Here is a 21,191-nt window from a genome sequence, read left to right as displayed (position 1 = left end):
ACCTTGGTGTACTTTTATGAAATGAAATTTGCGTGTAATTCTTAAACTTATTTCTTTTTGGCATTTTATTGTGGAAAATCTTAAAGTTATGTAAAAGTAGAGAGTCTATTATAATGACTCTTGAAGTGCACATTACCCAGGTTAATAGTGATCAAGGCATAGCCAATCTTATTTTGTCTACAATCCTACCTATTCTCCCTCCCCCTGATCACTTAAAAGCAAATCTCAGACGTTAAATTATTTTATTTCTAAATATTTCAAAATATGCCTAAAATAAAAGGACTGTTTTTAAAGCATAAACACCCAATGTCATCACAGGTAAATTAAACCAACCCTGTAATTACTTAATGGACTTCCCTGGTGGCTCAGGCAGTAAAGAATCTGCCTACAATGTGGAAGACCTGGGTTCAGTCCCCGGGTTGGGAAGATCCCCTGGAGAAAGGAATGGCAACCCACTCCAGTATACTTGCCTGGATTGTCCCATAGACAGAGGAGCCTGGCGACCACAGTCCATGGGGTCACAAAGAGTCGGACATGACTGAGTGACTAACACTAACTAACTAATTATAATTACTTAATAACATCAAGATATTCAATTGGTGTTCAGGTTTTCCCAGTTCTGTCTCTGTTTTACTGTTTATTAATTTGAATTGGGATACAAATAAAGTCTAACCGTTGTGGTTCATTGATATGTCCCCTACATCTCCTTTAATTTATAGTTCTTTTGCAGTCTCTTGTTTCTTACAGTTTATTTGTTTTAAAAAACTCAGTTTATTTGTTCTGTTGGTAGGTTGAATTTTGCTGATTGCAATCCTATGTTGTTTAATTTTTCTTGTTGTTATTATTTCCAAATTGACATATCTATAGGTTTGCTCAAATTTTGGTTTGATTTGTTTTTTTTTTTTCTGATTGCAATGTGTCATGGAAGGTGGTGTGTAGTTCTACTCGGAGGCACGCATGGGTTGGCCCTTGCTTTTTTGTGGTATCAGCCGCCACTGATGATGATTGCCTAGGTCTATTAATCCATTGCGTGCCTCTGTGTGTGTCCGACTCTTTGTGACTCCATGGACTGTAGCCCACCAGGCTTGTCTGTCCGTGGAATTTCCCAGGCAAGAATACTGGAGTAGGTTGCCATTTCCTACACCAGGGGATCTTCCCAACCCAAGGATGGAACCTGCGTCTCTTCAATCTCCTGTAGGTAGATTCTTTACCATTTTGCCACATGGAAAGCCCCTTGGGAGTTACAAAATGATGATATCCTAATCCTGCTGTTCCTTCTTTGTATATTGATTGGAGTACTTCCATAAAAATAATGTTCCCCTCATCAACTTTTGATTATCCTGAGATAGAGATCACTAAGTAAAGGCAGGATGGCTGTAAATTCTATTTATCAGTTATCATAATAATGAATTTATTCCTTAGTATCTTCCAAGAGTGACTGATGATTAAAAAAATATCATTATGAACTCACAGAATTTAACATATTTGATGTGTTTCAGTCCACTGCAGCTCTTATCCTTATTGATTCTCAAAATGATCTCATCTTTGGTCAGTGGGGGCCTTTTTAAACTGGCTTGTGCATACTTTTGACATGACTAATAGTCTGATAGCTTCTTTGATTTCTAGTATAATAAGATATGAGCTTCCCTGGTGGCACAGTGGTAAAGACTCTGACTGCCAATGCAGAAGATACAGGTTCCATCCCTGGATTGGGAAGATCCCCTGGAGGAGGAAATGGCAGGCTACTCCAATATTCTTGCTTGGGAAATCCCATGGATAGAGGAGCCAGATGGTCTACAGTCCACATGGTCTCAAAAGAGTCAGACACGACTTAGTGACTGAACAACAACATAAGATATTCCAGGTGAACTTTGTACTTTTCCTGCTCTGTCTTGGAATCAACCATTTCCCTGAGAATCTTAATTTCTTTTAGTGGAAAATGACATTTAGAGAGCACAGTCTATATACTAGGGATGCTCTTTGCTACCAGGTTAGTCTTTGCTTCTAGGCTTTTTCAGTGTTTCAGTGCACAGATAAGAAAATAAATATTTTTTTAAAAATAAAATGCATCGAGTGTATAATCTTTTAATTCAGAAATAATTTGCACACCAGAAAATGAGCAGCAAAAGGAAGTCTAGACATTTGTACATATTTTGAAGGATTCCCTTATTTGTTGTAGAAGATTTGATTGCTTCTGTTATTTCAAGTAAGCAACTTGTTTTTGGAGTTTCTATAGCTGCTGGAATGATACTGACTTTAAACATACTCCTATTTTGCTTAAGGAGAAAAGGGAAACAAAAAGTTAAGGCACGATTAAGAAGAAAAATGAGTATTCAGGGCAAATATTAAAAGATAGGAAGGAAATCTTTTCCCTCTAGTTCCCTTCCCTTGCATTTTTACTTAGGTCTGAAAGTGCATTTTGCTTTATAGTCAGTGTTCATAAAAGCCACAAGATGGCGACATTGCTCCATGAAATGAATGTAAGTGAGTAAGGGCTCTGGGGAGTAAAGAGCAGAGGAAAAGATGTTTCTCTCTGATTTTTCATAACTGCCTTAATTTTCCTTACTTCCTTTACTTGAATATAAAATATAAGTAACATGCTTAAATTTTTCCTCTTTATTTTGGATTTGATCGTGATCATTTTTGGAATTGTAAAGCTAAAATAAAATTTAAAAAGAACTATCCGGATCCCATGCTTACCATTTTTTCAGCTTTGTTAAATTATTAATTAATAACTCAATCTTCACATTGCCCACAGAGTAATCTTTGCAAAATACCATTTTGATAATATCAGTTTCCTGTGGTAAAATTTTTTATTTATTGTCATAAGTATTTGTTGATGTTACTAGTTGTCAGTATTTAAGTAGTTAAGGCAAGTATAAGGTAAAAGGTAGAATAAGGTTTGACTCATTACAACAAAAATATATTTTGTTGTTGTCAAGTTTCTTTTCTAAAATGGCCATGTGCTAGTTTCCAAGTATATAAACTTTCAAGTTTAATGGGTTCTTAAACAACATAATTGCAATGCCTAGAACATTTATTCTCATCATTTCAACATGCCTCAAGGCAGTTCTTGTTATTCTGAATATCTTGTGGAAAGGGAAAACTACTATATTATTAGTATATTAATCAATGCATATTTATTAACTAAATACATTTAGCTGTCAATGTAAAATGTACTTTCCTTCTGATGTTTTAGCAAATTGAATCCTCATGATTATATCTATGGGGGCTTCCCAGGGGGCGCTAGTGGTAAAGAACCTGCCTGCCAGTGCAGGAGATGTAAGAAATGTGGGTTTGATCCCTGGGTCGGGAAGATCCCCTGGAGGAGAGCATGGCAACCCACTCTCGTATTCTTGCCTGGACTAATCTCTTGCCTGGAGAATCCCATGGACAGAGGCGCCTGGTGGGCTGCAGTCCATGGGGTCACAGAGAGTCAGATATGACTGAAGCGACTTAGCATGTCCACTTGCACAATATATCAATGAGATAAATGTGAATACTGTGGAAACTGAAACTCAGGGAGATTGCATGAATTGTTGAGGGTTCAGTACTTCGCAGAGCCTTGATTTGAATCCAGACTTTTTTCAGTCTTGGAACTCATCCTCTTATTCACTATGCCATGCTGCTTCTGTGAGAGTAACTATTTATATTTCTCTTTAATAGAAATGTCTGGAAGTTGTAATTTAAAGTAATTAGGATATTTGTGCCTCCTCCTTGTTGTAAGCTGAACAAGAGAATTTGTATCACAAGGCAAGTATTATGGTGCCTTTTACTTAGCAAACTGTTTCTCTGAGCAGGTTTTCCTGCAGGCCTTATTTAGAAGACTTCATTTAGAGTTGTGCTGATGATGAGAGCCTTCTTTTTGTCCCGTTTGAGGCATTGGGGTTCCTGGCTCCTGATATTCCCTACCTAGAGTGGACTGAAACCAACTCCTTCTCTTGACTTCCTGTTGAGATAACAGGGGGTTCACCAGCACATCATGTTCCTGCCTTAGGTGAAGCTTCTCTCTGCTCCTGGAGGCCTGCTCTATGCCGAGGATACTGGTGGTTGAAAAACCACTGTGTCCAGGTCTGGTCCAGGATGCCCTTTACAGCTGTCAACCAGCTGCCCTGAAATATCAATTCTTTAAACATTTAGTAGAATTCACCATTGAAACCTCTAGTCTTGGACATTTGTTTGTTGGAGGTTTTGGATTACTGATTTCATCTCCTTGCCAGTAATTGGTCTATTCAGACTTTCTGTTTCTTCATGATTCAGTCCTGAAATTTCTAGAGATCTATCCTTTCCCCTAGGTTGTCCAATTTGTTCGTATACACCTTTCCATAGTAGTCTCTCATGACTCTTTGTATTTCTGTGGTGTCAGCTGTAACATCTCCTCTCTCCTTTCTGATTTAATCTATTTGAATTCTTACTCTCTTTTTTTGGTGAGTCTAAAAGTTTGTCAATTTTGTTTATCTTTTCAAAGAACCAGCTCTTAGTTTCACTGATCTTTTCTATTGTCTTTTTTAGTCCCTCTTAGATTTATTTCTTCACTGTTCATTGATATTTTCTTCCCTCTTCTAACTTTGAGCTTCATTTGGTCCTGTTTTTCTGGTTACTTGATGTTTGAAGTTAGGTTGTTTATTTGAGATCATTCTTATTTCTTTTTGAGATCATTTTTGTTTCTTTATGTAGGAATTTACCAGGTGAACTTTACCCTTAGAACTATATTTGCTGCATCCTATAATTTTGGTAGATTGTATTCCCATTTTTATTTGTCTCAAAGAATTTTTTGATTTATGTTTTGATTTATTCTTTGACACATTGCTTGTGTAGTAATAGGTTTAATATATATCTATTTGTGAATTTTCTATTTTTCTTGTATTTGATTTCTAGTTTCCTGTCACTGTGGTCAGAAAATATGTTTTATATGACTTCAGTCCTAAAGTTTAAGTCTTGTTTTGTGGCCCACATATGATTTATTCTGAGAAAGTTCCCTGTGTTGCTTGAGAAGAATGTGTATTTTACTGCTGATGGATGAATATTATGTAAATGTCTGTTAAACCCATTAGGATTAATATGTAGTTTAAATTCAATATTTTCTGTTTAGATGATCAAGCTGTTGTTGAAAGTGGGGTTTTAAAGTATCCTACTGTTACTGTGGGGCTTCCCAGGTGGCGCTAGTGGTAAAGAACCTGCCTGCCAATGCAGGAGACCTAAGAGACACCAGTTTGCTCCCTGGGTCAGGAAGATCCCCTGGAAGAGGGCACAGCAACCCATTCCAGTGTTCTTTGCTGGAGAATCCCATGGACAGAGGAGCCTGGAGGGCTACAGTCGATGGGGTCGCGAAGAGTCAGACACGACTGAAGCGACTTAGCACGTCTGCACGCACTGTCACTGTTGTTCAGTCACTCACTCGTGTCCGACTCTGCGATCCCGTGGATTGCAGCACATCAGGCTTCCCTGTCTTCTCTCAGAGTTTGCTCCAGCTCACATCCATTGAGTCGGTGATGCTATCCACCATCGTCCTCTGTCGTCCTCTTCTCCTCCTGCCTTCAGTCTTTCCCGGCATCCGGGTCTTTTCCAATGAGTAGCTCTTCACATCAGATGGCCAAAGTATTGGAACTTCAGTTTTAGCATGAGTCCTTCCGGTGAATATTTGGGACTGATTTCCTTTCAGATTTACTGGTTTGATCTCCTTGCTGTCCAAGGGACTCTCAAGAGTCTTCTTCAGCACCACAGTTTGAAGGCATCAGTTCTTTGGCACTCAGCCTTTTTTGTTGTCCAGCTCTCACCTCCATACATGACTACTGGAAAAACCACAGCTTTGACTAGATGGACTTTTGTGGGCAAAGTGATGTCTCTGCTTTTTAACATGCTGTCTAGGTTTGTCATTGCTTTTTTTCCAAGCAGCAAGTGTCTTTTAATTTCATGGCTGGAGTCACTGTCCACAGTGATTTTAGAGCCCAAGAAAATAAAGTTTGTCACTGTTTCCATTTTTTCCTCATCTATTTGCCATGAAGTGATGGGAACAGATGTCATGATATTCATTTCTTGAATACTGAGCTTTAGCCAGGTTTTCACTCTCCTTTTTCACCCTCATCAAGAGACTCTTTTGTTCCTCCTTGCTTTCTGTCATAAGGGTAGTGTCATCTGCATATCTGATGTTATAGATATTTCTCCCCACAATCTTGATTCCAGCTTGTAGTTTATCAGCCTGGCATTTTGCCCGATGTACTCTGCATATAAGTTAAATAAAAAGGGTGACAGTGTACAGCCTTGATGTACTCCTTTCCCAATTTGGAACTGGTCCATTGTTCCATGTCTGGTTCTAATTGTTGCTTCTTGACCTGCATACAGATTTCTCAAGAGGCAGGTAAGTTGGTCTGGTATTCCCATCTCTTGAAGAATTTTCCAGTTTGTTGTGATCTACACAGTCAAGAGCTTTAGTGTAGTCAGTGGAGCAGTAGATGTTTTTTGGAATTCTCTAGCTTGTTCTGTGATCTAACGGATGTTGACAATTTGATTTCTGGTTCCTCTGCCTTTTCTAAATCTAGCTTGTATATCTGGAATTTCTTGGTTCCTGTACTGTTGAAGCCTAGCTTGAAGGATTTTGAGCATCACCTTGCTAGCATGTGAAATGAGTGCAATTGTGCAATAGGTTGAACATTCTTTGGCATTGCCTTTCTTTGGGATTGGAATGAAAACTGACCTTTCCAGTCCTGTGGCCACTGCTGAGTTTCCCAAATTTGCTGGCATATTGAGTGCAGCACTTTCACAGCATGATCTTTTAGGATTTTCAATAGCTCAATTGGAATTCCAACACCTCCACTAGCTTTGTTCGTAGTGATGCTTCCTAAGACCGACTTGACTTCACACTCCAGGATGTCTGGCTCTAGGTGAGTGATCATACCATCACAGTTATCTGGGTCTTTAAGATCTTTTTTGTTTAGTTCTGTGTATTCTTGCCACCTCTTCTTAATATCTTCTGCTTCTGTTAGGTCCATACCATTTCTGTCCTTTATTGTGCCTATCTTTGCATGAAAAGTTACCTTGATATCTCTAATTTTCTTGAACAGATCTCTGATCTTTCCCATTCTACTGTTTTCCTCTATTTCTTTGCATGTTCACTTAAAAAAGCTTCCTTATCTCTCCTTGCTATTCTCTGGAACTCTGCATTCAGATGGGTAGATCTTTCCTTTTCTCCTTTGCTTTTCGCTTCTCTTCTTTTCTCAGCTATTTGTAAGGCCTCCTCAGACAACCATTTTATCTTTTTGCATTTCTTTGCTGTCTATTTCTCCCTTCAGGTTTATTAATATTTGCTTTATATGTCTAGGTGCTTGTATGTTGGGTGCATAAATATTTGCATATATTATATCCTCTTGTTGGACTGACCCTCTATCACTATAAAATAACCTTCTTTTTCTCTTGTCTTTGTCCTAAAGCCTACCTTAGCTGATAAGTATAGATAAGTTTACTTTCTTCTAGTTTTTATTTGCATAGAGTGCCTTTTTCCATGCCTTCACTTTCAGTCTGTGTCCTTAAAGCTGTATTGTAAGCAGCATATTTGAGTCTTGTTCATTTTATCCATTCAACCACTCTTGTGTTTTTTGACTGGAAAATTTAGCCCATGTACATTTAAAGTAATTTTTGATAGTTATGGCTTCCATTGGGAAGCCCTGGGGTCTCAGAGGTAAAGAATCTGCCTTCAGTGCAGGAAATGCAGGTTTGATCTCTGGGTTGTAAAGATTCCCTGGAGAAGGAAATGGCAATCTACTCCAGTGTTCTTGCCTGGGAAGTACCAGAGACAGAGGAGCCAGGCAGGCTACAGTCCATGGGGTTGCAAAAGAGTCAGACACAATTTAGTGACTAAACAACAACAATGGCCTTACTATTGCCATTTTGTTAATTGTTTTCCAGTTGTTTTATAATTTCTTTGTTCCTTTCTTTCACTCTTGTTTCCTTCCTTTCTGATTTGATGATTTTCTGTAGTGATATGCTTAGATTACTCTTTTGTGTATCTGCTTCTCTTTTGTGTATCTACAATGGAATTTTGCATGAGGCTTACAGAAAACATCTGAAAGCTATAATAATCTATTTTAAGCTGATAGAAACTTGACTTCAAATGTATAAAAAGGTTTTACATTTTCACTGTTCTCTAGCATTTAATGTTTTGATGTCACGATTTACATCTTTTTATTATTATGTATCATTAAGAAATTCTTGTAGCTATAGGTGGGCTTAATACTTTTAATTTTAATCTTTATACCAGTTATAAGTGATTTACTCACCATTATTATAATATTAGAGCATTCTGAATTTAACATATATTTACTTTTATCAGTGAGTTTTATACTTTCATGTTTTAATGTTGCTAATTAGCATCCTTTTGTTTCAACTTGAAGAAATCCCTTTAACATACCTTGTAAGAACAGTATAGTGGTGATAAATTCCTTCAGCTTTTATTTATCTGGAAATCCTTTATCTCTCTCTCATTTCTGAAGGACTTTTTTTGAGTAGAGTATTCTTGTTTGGCAATCTTTTTTTTTTTTTTTTTTCCTTTCAGTACTTTGAATATCTCATCCCACTGCCTTCTGATCTGCAAGGTAGAATCCACTGATAGTCATATGAGGGTTCCCTTGTAAGTAACAAGTTGCTTTTCTGTTGTTGTTTTTATGGTTCTTTGTCTTCAACTTTTGACAATTTAATTATACTTGGTACTCCTTGGACTGCCTAGATTTGGATGTTTGGTTTTTCCCCCCAAGGTTAGGGAAGTTTTCAGTCATTGTCGTTGTTTAGTTGCTAAGTCATGTCCAACTCTTTGTGACCCCTTGAACTGCAGCATGCCAGGCTTCCATGTCCTTCACTATCTCCCAGAGTTTGCTCAAACTCATGTCCATTGAGTCAATGATACCATCTAATCATCTCATCCTCTGTCTCTGCCTTTTCATCTTACCCTCAATTCTTTCCTATTATTTCTTTGAATAAAGCTCTCCCCTCCTACACTTTTCTTTGAATAAAGCCCTCCTCTTCTCCTAGGGGACGACAGAGGATGAGATGGTTGGATAGCATCACCGACTTGATGGACAGGAGTTTGAGCAAGCTCTGGGAGTTGGTGATGGACAGGGAGGCCTGGAGTGCTGCAGTTCGTGGGGTCGAAAAGAGTCCGACACGACTGCGTGACGGAACTGACTGACTGACTCCCCTTCTAGGATTCTTATAACATGTATATTGACCCATTTTCAGTGCCTTATAAGTCTCTTAAGCTATCTTCACTTCTTTTTTAGTCTTTTTTTTTTTTTTCTTTTTGCTTCATTGCTTTGTTGTATTCCACTACTCTGTCTCCTAATTCACTCGTATTTTCAGTTGAGCTGGTCTGCTGTTGGACCTTTCTATTGAATTTTTCAGTTTAGTTATTTTATCCTTTATTCTCTACTCTCTTTTGGTACTTTTTAACATTGTCAATCTCTGTAGAAAAATCTTTCTTTGCTCATGCATTGCTTTCCTGACCTCTGTGAGCATCCTTCTGAGCATTATTTTGAACTCTTTGCCAGATAAATGACTTTTGTATGTTTCATTAAGATTGGTTTCTGGAGACTTTACTTGTTCTCTTGTTTGGAACATTTTCCCATATTTCTTCATTTTCCTTGAATGCTTGTATTGGTTTTCATGCATTAGTTAAAACAGCGCCTCTTTCAGTCTTGGCAGATTAGTCTTGTGTAGGAGATGAATCCTGTGTATTAACCCAGCCTGAATTCGTGGTTGCTTTTGCAAACCTTTGTGATTGTTCAAGCCACTGTCTTTTTATTTCGTGCCTTTTAGTAGTTAAGGATATGAGAAGACCCGTCAGCATTCCAAAGGGAATGACTGTTGTGAGGCCTAGATACAGGCTGATTAGAAGCCAGACCCTCAGGCAACAACTGGGAACGTATGCTGTCAAGCAGTTTCTGGGGAGAAACTGGGAGACTGGTGTATCTGTCTTTTCCCTTTGTACTGAATCTGGGTAGATAGCTGTGGTTGGGGGGAAGGGTATTCCTGAGCCCATTAGAAAGCTGCTTATTTCTTTGCTATAGTCCAGTTTGATTTATTAACTGCAGGCGCTGTTGGTAGTCGGAACCAGGTGATCTGGGGGCCCATCTCCCAGGCAGTATCTGCAAAAGTTGGGGCACAAGACGTGTGCCCCATCTCTCTAGAAACTCCTTCTAGAGAGATGATGGTGACCTGATTTTATTGTGGGAGTGAGCTGCATGGAGAAGGTGGGTGAGTGCCCGCTGATTCCTTCAGTTTCCAGTTAGATGTCAATTAGGTAGGGTCAGTTAGACTTTAGTTAGTGTTAGGATCCTTAGGCAGCAGCTTGTAAAGTATGCAGTTAAAGCCTTTCTATGATTTGTTGGTTATTCAGAAGCGTGTTATTTAGCCTCCATATGTTTGACTTTTTAATAGTTTTTTTTCCTGCAATTGAGAACAGTGTGGAGATTCCTTAAAAAACTGGAAATAGAACTGCCATAGGACCCAGCAATCCCACTCCTGGGCATACACACCAAGGAAACCAGATCTGAAAGAGACATGTGCACCCCAATGTTCATCGCATCACTGTTTATAATAGCCAGGACATGGAAGCAACCCAGATGCCCATCAGCAGATGAATGGATAAGGAAGCTGTGGTACATATACACTATGGAATATTACTCAGCCATTAAAAAGAATTCATTTGAATCAGTTCTAATGAGATGGATGAAACTGGAGCCCATTATACAGTGTGAAGCAGGCCAGAAAGATAAACACCAATACAGTATACTAACGCATATATATGGGATTTAAAAGGATGGTAACGATAACCCTATATGCAAAACAGAAAAAGAGACACAGATGTACAGAACAGACTTTTAGACTCTGTGCGAGAAGGCGAGAGTGGGATGTTCTGAGAGAACAACATTGAAACAAGTATACTATCAAGGGTGAAACAGATCACCAGCCCAGGTTGGATGCATGAGACAAGTGCTCAGGGCTGGTGCACTGGGAAGACCCAGAGGGATGGGATGGAGAGGGAGGCGGGAGCGGGGATTGGGATGGGGAATACATGTAAATCCATGGCTGATTCATGTCAATGTATGGCAAAAACCACTAAAAATAAATAAATAAATAAAATCCCTTGGAATTTCAAAAATAAATAAGTAAATAAATAAAAACCAAGGAAAAAAAAAAAAAAGCCTTTCTAGGGGAGGACTGGGAAATGGCCATTTTTGCTACCTCTCCAGTCTTGGGACCTGTGGGGCATAGCTGTGGTTAATGTTCACGAGCCTGTAATTAGCTTCTTTGTTTGCCATAGTCCTGTAGGATCATGAATTCTGGCTGTCAGAGATAGGAGTTTTAGGGAACCGTTCCTCAGGAGGAGCCTTAAAAGCTGGGACACTTGATGTGCTGCCTGTATTTGTTCCTTAGGGAGACACTAGGAGTCTGGAGTTTCCGCCTAATTGTATGGTGCTGTGCCTGGAGCGAGGTTAATGGTGAGAGTGTCTCAGCCTTTTATGGATATTTTCTGTGTTACCCCATGTGTAGGAGTCATTCTAGTAGATTTCTCTAGTTTCTCAATTCCCAAATTCCTCTCAGAGAAAAGTGTTCTGTGTGTAACTGTACATTCACTGTGTGCACGGGAGGAAGAAAATGGCCTCCTGTGTCATCATTTTGGTCCAAAACCAAACAGAGGAAAAAGCCTCCTTAGTTTCTGTAGTAATTAATTTGTTTCTTTCTTAAAAGATAGCTTTTTTATAACCAGTACTCATTCATTTATTCATTTGGTAACCGTTACTGAATTCTATTCTAGATGTTGGCAATACTGCAGTGAATTAAATAGGAAAAAAAAAAAGAAAAAAAGAAAAAAAAATCTCTTGAGCATACCTTTGAGTAGGGAGGATGCAGAAAATAAATAACTAAACTTTATTATGTATCTTGTGGTGATAAAAGGTATAAGGTCAAATACAATCATGAAAGGGGGATTAAGAATGAGAAGTGAGAGTGATCTCTCATAAAAGTTCTCCAGAGAAGACCTCTCTGGTAAGGACACATTTCCGTTTAGAGTTGGAGGATGTGAGGTATGTAGATATATAGAATGAAATAGAGGGAGGGTGTTCCACGTTGCTGGAGGAGCAAGCAAAATATATGGAATTTGGAGACAGATTCATGTAGCTCCTTATATTATCCAACAGTGAGCCCAGGACTGAGGAGAGCAGGGTAAAATATGTTTTCTGTTCTTCTAATTTTTGCTGATGGCAGAGAAAAGGTGATAGCTTTCTCTTCTGTTTGTAATCCTAAAGAGCACTGTCAGGAGATATATTAATTCTCTTATTGTTCAAATTTTGGGTATGGCAACCCACCTCCAGGGGATCTTCCTAAGCCAGGGATTGAACCCAGGTCTCCCACATTACAAGCAGTGGCTCAGACAGTAAAGAGTCTGCCTGCAGTGTGAGAGACCTGGATTCGATCCCTGTGTCGGGAAGATCCCCTGGAGAAGGGAGTGGCTACTACTCCAGTCGTCTGGCCTGGAGAATTCCATGGACAGAGGAGCCTGGTGGGCTACAGTCTATAGGATTGCAAAGAGTTGGACACTACTAAGCAACTAATACTTACTTACTTAAACTTAAAATTTTCATTTATATTTTCTTTGAATACTTGAGAAAACTTGTAAATAAAACCTAAGGAGATACCCTTTTGTTTTATTTTGCATATTGTTTGGTATAGAAAAAGAGTAGCAAATACCTATTGGTTAATGACTGAATCAGACTAAACCATAAAGGATTAAGGAGGGGTGGAAATTGGGGCAAATTGGAGAATTTATGCCCTGTGCAAAGGGAAGAATGTGGCTTATTGGTTATTGCCATGTGAGGATCTGAGCCTAGGTTTGAGCATATTTTCTGTTTTTTTTTTCAGGTAAAGCCAGAAATTTGTATTTTATGTGCTATTTCCTGATCTTTAAATGTTGGAAACTAAGTAAAAACTTTTCAAAACACTCTTCAGGCCAGACAAAACATTCATACAAGGAGAATCTGGCCCACAAGTTACAAGTTTGCAACCGTCTGTGGTGTAACACCGTAATTAAATTTTTACTGCCTCCTTCAAAGGATAGTGTAGGTTTAATACAACAAAATGCTGCAGAATTTCTGTATACAAATGCTTTTAACACCCTATAATACTACTGGACTTCCAGGTGGCGCTAGTGGTTAACAACTTGCTTCCCAATGCTGGAGACATAAGAGATGCGTGTTTGATCCCTGGGTTGGCAAGATCCCCTGGAGGAGGTCATTGCAACCCACTCCAGTATTCTTGCTTGGAAAATCCCATGGACAGAGGACCCTGGAGGGCTACAGTCCATAGGATCACACAGAGTCAGACACGACTGAAGTGACTTAGCACAGAACACATTATAGTATTGCTCTCCCTGGGTGGTGCTGAATATATTTATTCTTGTTGTCTTAGGGTATGGTCAGACAGGTCCACTGTCTCAGCGAGCTGGTTATGATGCTATTGCCTCCGCTGTTTCTGGTCTAATGCATATCACAGGACCCGAGGTAAGTATCTTTCTTTAGAATAGTCATAATTTTTCCCCTATTTATTCCAAAGAATTTTTCATCTTTACTGACTCCATAGGCTTAAACATGAGTCAGTTTTAGAAAGAAACCATGGAAAGTGAATGCCTTTAAAAATGGAAGTGTTGAATGTACTTGGTGCTAAATGTCAATATGGCCCCTTGGAAAATAACAGTCTTATTAGCAAGAAGCAATAGATCAAGTGGTGAACACATTTTCCATATGCATTGTATTACTCAAGCTTAGTAAAGGCACTTTTGTGTGACCTTGGAATATGCTGTGTGAAGTAGAATGGCTGACTAGATTAGTCTGCGGATGTCCAAGGGGATAGAGGAGCCTGGTGTGCTACACTCCCTGGGGTCGCAAAGAGTTGGACATGACTGAGTGACTGGAAAACAGCAACTTTCATTTGACCTATATACATAGCAGAGGGTTTCTTTTTCCCTCTGGAATATTGTAAATGGTTGTTTATTTTCAAATTTGTTACTTAACGCTTTGGGTGTAGTTGTGTCTGTTATATGCATTGATTCTGATGTGAAAGAATTATTTGACTTTATAACACTCTTCTCCATGATGATGGGTTGGGAAGTTCCCCTAAAGTATATAGATGACCAAAATGTGGATAGTTTGATCAAAGAAAATGGACTCCTGGGAGAAACTAAACATGCCATTAAATAAAGTAAAAAAAAAAAAAAGTGTGAACACACTGAATGAAAATACCAAAGACATAGGTAGTGCATGTTCCCTGGTGGCTTAGACGGTAAAGAATCCGCCTGCAGGAGACCTGGGTTCGACCCCTGGGTTGGAAAGATGCCCTGGAGAAGGGAACGGCTACCCACTCCAGTATTCTGGCCTGGAGAATTCCATGGACAGAGAACCCCTGGCAGTCCATGGGGTCACAAAGAGTCGAACATGACTGAGTAACTTTCACACAATACATTTTCTAAGTAATAATTCACCTATACATTATGATACATTTAAACATCAAGAATTACATCAATCAATGAAAAAGATGTATTGACCATCTGTGCGTAGTGTTGTTTTAGATACCAGAAATAATTTAATGTTACTCTGTAAGTAACAGTTTGGTTGACTAGATTAGATATATACTCATGGAAAAGTTAAAAAATGATAGAAAATTACATAAAATTAAGCTTGGAGGATCCCCTGGAGAAGGAATGTCTACCCACTCCAGTATTGTTGCCTAGAGAATTCCATGGACAGAGGAGCCTGGCAGGCTGCAGTCCATGGGGTCGCAAGCAGTCAGGCATGACTGTGTCACTAATACTTTCACTTTCAAGTGAACATCATGTAGCATAGTGACTTGTCTTTGTCACTCTATCTGAGTCTACAATGTAAATCTCCTTCCCTCTGTCCTCAATTCACCTGCTTCTCCTCAGAGAGAATCAACGTTATCACTTTTCTTTTGCATGCTGTCAGAGGTGTTCCATTCAAAAACAAACACAATAGTCTTCTCCCATCTTTTAAAAAACACAGTTGGTAGTATACTTTCTCAAATTTTCTCTCAGGTTTTGGAGATATAATTAACATACAGCAGTGTTTAAGGTGTATGGCATAATGATTTGACTTAAATACGTGATGAAATGATGACCACAATAGATTTAGTGAGCTATTGTCTCATACAGATACAGCATTAAAGAAATAGAAAATTTTTTTTTCTGTGGTATGAGTACTCTTAGGATTTACTGTCTTAACAACATTCATATATATGGTACAACAGTGTTAATTATCTCTATCATGTTGTGTGCTATATCCCTACTACATATGTACCTTATAACTGAAAGTTTCTACCATTAGACTGCCTTCATCCAGCTCCCACTCGTCACAGCCGCTGCCTCTGGTGTCTACAATCCGATCTCTTTTTCTATGACTTTGTTTTTGAAGTATGATTGATTTACAACGCTATGTTAGTTTCTGGGGTGCACCGTAATGATTCAGTATTTGTATACATTTCAAAATGATCCCCTTGTTAAATCTAGTTGTTATCTGTTACAAAACAGCAGTATTATATAATTATTAACTTTGTTCCCCACACGGTACATTTCATACCTATGACTCATTTATTTTGTAACTTGAAGTTTGTACCTCTTAATCTCCCTCATCTATTTCTCTCTTCTACCCAGCCTCCTTCTCTCTGGCAATCACTTGTTTGTTCCCTATATCTATAACTCTGTTTCTATTTAACTGTGTTTGTTCATTTGTTTTGTTTTTTAGTTTCCACAATTGAGTGAAGTCATACAGTATTTGTCTTTTTCTGACTTATTTTGTTTAGCATAATACTCTCTAGGTGTAAAAGCACTGTTCAATCATTTAAAATTTTACCATTTTAAAAATTGAAGTATAGTTAATTTCCAATGTTGTGTTAATTTCAGCTGTATAGTAAAGTGACAAATGAAAGAAAGTGTTAGTCACTCAGTTGTGTCCGACTCTTTTTGACCCCATGGACTGTAGCCCGCCAGGTTTCTCTGCCATGAAATTCTTCAGGCAAGACTACAGGCTGCCAGTTCCTTCTCCAGGGGATGTTCCCACCCCAGGGATCGGACCTGGGTCTCCTGCCTTGCAGGCGAATTCTTTGCTGTCTAAGCTGTGTATATATGTGTATATATATATATATATATATATATATATATATATTATTGTATATATATATATTATTTTTTCGGTTCTTTTCCACTGTAGGTTATTACAAGATATTGGATATAGTTCCCTGTACTATAATGATAGTAACTTGTTTACCTATTTTATATATATATATATATATATATATATATATATTAGTGTGTGTATGTTTATTCCAGTCTCCTAATTTACCTTCCCCCAGTTACCTTCTTTCATAACCATAAGTTTGTTTTCTATGACTTTGAGTCTATTTCTGTTTTGTAAATAAGTTCATTTGTATAATTTTTCTTTTTTTAGATTCCATATATCAGTGATATCATATGATATTTGTCTTCCTCTGTCTTACTTAATACAATAATCTCTGGGTCTATCCATATTGCTGCAAATGGCATTTCATTCTTTTTGTAGCCAAGTAGTTGCCCATCTTTAATGGTTTTTAAAGCTCATAAAAAGTGAAGTATACCTTATATATAACAAAATGTAAAATCTTAAAGGTATGGTTCAGTGATGTTTTACAAATATATACACCAGGATAAATACCACCCAGTTCAAGATACAGCATATTTCCATCACTCCAGAGAGTTCCCTCATACCTCTTCCCAAACAGTACCACCTCCTCCTAGAGGTAACCACTGTTTTGACTTCTGCTGCTGTAGACTAGGTTTACCTAGCTTGGACTTGTGCAGATAGAATTCTGTAGTTTATGCTTTTTAGTGTCTGGCTTATTTTGTCCAACACAGATTTTTTGAGGTTCACTAGATTGTTGTGTGTATCAGTGATGGTCTAGTAGTCTGTTGTATGATTATACCACAATGTATCCATTGTTCTGAAAATGAATATTTGAGCTGTTTCCAGTTTTTGTCTATTTTGAATACACACTCATTTCCCTTGGGTATATATGCCTCATAGTGGAACAGATGGGTTACAGGTTAGGTGTATATTTAACTTTAGTAATACTGCCAATTTTCCAAAATGTACCAGTTTTCCAAAATGGAAAAGAAACTCAATTCCAGTGACTGATATTAATACTGCTGATATTTATTATTGAAGCTTATTTGAATGTTCAGCTATTATTCCATAGAACTTATCGCAGTGTAATTCTGCTTTGCTTTTCTCACATTTGGCTCCTAAATGGAAGGAAACCCAGAGAAAGAAATTTCTCTGTGAAATTTATTTAAGAATGCAAAAATCCTCAAATTTCTCTAAAACTTTTTTTTCTAAAGCAGTGTCCTAGTAAGAGATTTCACACATGTTTTCCTGCCCCCATACTAACAATACCAGTTTTTTAAGAAATAACCTGTATTTCTTGCGAGAGGAGAAGCCTCCCCTGTTTAGTTTGAGTTTTTTTTTTTTTCTTTCAGAGAAAGCATACATTTTAGAAGTATTATATCTTATTCTGAATTATCTGTTTGCTAAAAATGTCTTTATTCTGTAAGGGGTCATGTAATCTCATATCATTTAAGATGTCAGTTTTATTCTCTGTCTCTTTTTTTGTATTTCAAATGACCTAGAAAAATTTATCTTCTCTTTTTTCTAGAAAGTTCTTCAGAAATTTAACACATTTATGTTTAGTGATTGATGAGCTTTCATATGATAAAAATCAACTGTTACTTTAAAGTCTGAAAAGAGAATAGCAATAGAGATATCCTTCAGTTTGAATTCATCTACAAATTGAAAAGAACAATAGAGGGAGGATTAGGTAAGAAGCAGTTTATTTTTGCTTGACTCCATGAAACAGTTAAAAAATAGGAGGCTGAATTATCTGTTTACAATCTGTAGGTTTGTGCATTTTTTCTTTTTTGCAATCTCATTTTCCTCTGATGTTTTCTTTTGATCATGACAATCTGGGAAGGTTTTCTCATCTAGAAAATTTCTTGTTGGGATTACAGGGACTAAGGAGTGAGGAGGTAGGTGTCTTCCCTTTATCAGGGTAAGGAAGCTCAGCACTTATGTTTGGTTGGGAGTGAGGATTCTTAATGGTCAATAGTCCTGTTATAGAGGCTGTTATTATTCCTATCTTTTTAAACTGTCCAGTAAACGCAATCAAAATATGAGTAAATTATTTTTGTTTAACATTTTATTTAATCAACTTGTTTCTTTCTGTCCATTCTCTCAATATTGTCAGTATCATGTTGAACTGGGTCCCTTGTTTCACATGGCAGAGCAAGAAGTTTATTATAGCTCATCTATATATAGCACTGGTATGCTTGGAACTATAATACTGAGTTGGTTTATAAGCACCAAAGATGCCTTAGAAATGTCAACAAATTGGAAACATTCCAGAGAAATGTGAAAAAAAAAATCTTTATTTTTAAAAAACTAGAAAGAGAGAAGTAAATATAAACAGTTTATTTAAATGTTGTAGGACAAAAAGGACATTTATGTATACATGAATACCAACATAGAAAGGGAGTATAGATTGGGATCTTTGTTTTGAAATATTGTCCATGGATAATATTTGCTTCTTTTAAATTTTCTCAGCTGGAAGATACTTACTGTTAGCATCTTTCTTGATGGTCGTATGTAATTTTCATTCTGTTGCTAATTGTATATCTGTCTGTCTGTCTGACTTTAGAATGTAAGTGCCTTAATTCAGGGCGAGTGTCTTTGGGATACTTACTTTTGTATCCCTGGGGCATAACACAGATCCACTATGCAGTTGCTGCTTATTGATTTATCCTTTTGGTTTGGTTTCCTTTGGTTGGTGCTTAGAGATATTTCTTTGTATCCCTATGGTATAATGCAGATCACTACAGAGTTGGTGCTTATTGATTATTTGTTATATATGAATTTGGAATCTTTAAAGATTCAACTTCAGTTTGATAGTAAGAGGTTGATACATGTATCAACAACCATGGCATTCTGGATCCCTTTTGTGGTCCTTTAAGGGATATTGTCACTCTGCTTATTTATCTTATATGCAGAGTACATCATAAGAAACACCAGGCTGGAAGAAGCACAAGCTGGAATGAAGATTGCTGGGAGAAATATCAATAACCTCAGATATGCAAATGACACCACCCTTATGGCAGAAAGCAAAGAAGAACTAAAGAGCCTCTTGATGAAAGTGAAAGAGGAGAGTGAAAAAGCTCGCTTAAAGCTCAACATTCAGAAAACTAAGATCATGGCATCCGGTCCCATCACTTCATGGCAAATAGATGGGGAAACAGTGGAAACAGTGGCTGACTTTGTTTTTTGGGGGCTCCAAAATCACTGCAGGTGGTGATTGCAGCCATGAAATTAAAAGATGCTTACTCCTTGGAAGGAAAGTTACGACCAACCTAGACAGCATATTAAAAAGCAGAGACATTAACTTTGTCAACAAAGGTCCATCTAGTCAAGTCTATGGTTTTTCCAGTGGTCATGTATGGATGTGAGAGTTGGACTATAAAGAAAACTGAGCACAGAACAATTGATGCCTTTGGACTGTGGCGTTGGAGAAGACTCTTGAGAGTTCCTTGGACTGCAAGGAGATCCAACCAGTCCATCCTAAAGGAGGTCAGTCCTGGGTGTTCATTGGAAGGACTGATGTTGAAGCTGAAATTCCAATACTTTGGCCACCTGATGCAAAGAGCTGACTCATTTGAAAAGACCCTGATGCTGGGAGGGATTGGGGGCAGGAGGAGAAGGGGACGACAGAGGATGAGATGGCTGGATGTCATCACCGACTCAGTGAACATGAGTTTGAGTAAACTCCGGGAGTTGCTGATGGACAGGGAGGCCTGGCGTGCTGCGGTTCATGGGGTCGCAAAGAGTCGGACACGGGTGAGCGACTGAACTGAACTGAAGGGACATACTTAAATGAAAAAGGAGTCTTTTCTATCAAGTAGAACACTTCATACAGGCCTCATACTAAAAAAAATATGAATAGAGAACTTTTGGGTTGTGACTGGAAAAATGTGGTGAAAATACTTGAAAACCCCTCAGCTTGACATGATTAAAAAGCATTTAAACAAGTTTCTTCCTAATGTTTTTGCTTTCTGAATCTTATGAAAGAAAAAAAATCTTTTTCTAAAATCTCAGTAAATGGTTACTTTTGAGAGCATTGTGTTCATTTTGAGTCATCATGCTTTGAAAAAGTGTTACAATCAGAGAAAATCCTAAAAAGAATGGCCCAAATTATCCCAGGAGTATAAAATAATTCTTCAGGGAGAATGTCTGTAGAACTGGATTTGTTTGCTATAGATAAGGCAAAGAAATGATTTGAGGACTGTTTTCATCTATTGATATTTTGGGGGATGTGGGATAATATTATTATTTACAGAACAAGGAATAAGAGAAAATGAGCTCGTATTAGAGAAGACATTTTAGTTAGCTGAAGAAGAGCTTTATGACCATTAGGGTATTGAACATTGTCATGTGTGAGGAAACTGGTTATGCAATTTCTGTTAGCATGGTGGAATGGAAAGATGTTCTCCTGGCTTGAAATCCTAGTTCCATTTAACATTTCTGAGCCTTGTTTTTTTCATTTGTAAAAATGAGAGTACTAACACACATCCTGGAAAATGTACTCAGATTAAGTGGGATAATGTGTAGGCAAACACCTGGGAAATAATGCTAACTCCTTTTCCCTGTCTGGTGCATGCCTGGCATGTATTAGATACTCAGTAACTGCTCTGTTTTCTCTGGAGATCTTAAAGGTGAGAGGGATAAGCATCTTCCTGGATGATTTAGTAATTTACCTGCCTAAAGGCAGGAAGTTGGACCAAATGCTCCGTTAAGAATTTTTCAGCTTTTGGGGTCTTTATGTACTGTTTATTTTGGAAACTAATACAGTAGAATTTTTTCCTTCTTTTTCTAAAGTTCTTTTGTAGGAAAGATTGGGTAGTCAAGGATATAGTGTTTGATTAATACTGTAATTTTTACATAGTAAAAAGAAAGATGCAGAGTGTCTTGAATGACTATTTGTATTATAGACAGTTTTGACGGGAAGTTATTGGGAGCTTAAATTCTGAGTTAGTATCTTTCCTGGGAGATTGGACTGCA

At 37.8% G+C, this 21,191-nt stretch overlaps 1 protein-coding gene across 4 annotated transcripts in view; it reads left to right on the top strand.

Annotated features, from left to right (window-relative positions):
• Positions 1-21,191, top strand: part of SUGCT (succinyl-CoA:glutarate-CoA transferase) — a 742,548-nt gene that overhangs the window by 55,291 nt on the left and 666,066 nt on the right. For all 4 annotated transcript variants that reach the window (XR_006268585.1, XM_043463531.1, XM_043463532.1 and 1 more), the window contains exon 7: positions 13,456-13,547. Coding sequence is in view for 3 of the 4 variants with exons in the window: in XM_043463531.1 (XP_043319466.1) it covers positions 13,456-13,547 (92 nt within the window). In the remaining variant the exon portion in view is untranslated. The remainder of the gene's footprint in view (positions 1-13,455; positions 13,548-21,191) is intronic.

This window comes from Cervus canadensis, chromosome 3 (assembly GCF_019320065.1).
Source record: "Cervus canadensis isolate Bull #8, Minnesota chromosome 3, ASM1932006v1, whole genome shotgun sequence".
Taxonomy (NCBI): domain Eukaryota; kingdom Metazoa; phylum Chordata; class Mammalia; order Artiodactyla; family Cervidae; genus Cervus; species Cervus canadensis.
The sequence above is the reverse complement of the archived record's forward strand: the minus strand, read 5'-3'. Positions and strand labels throughout refer to the sequence as shown.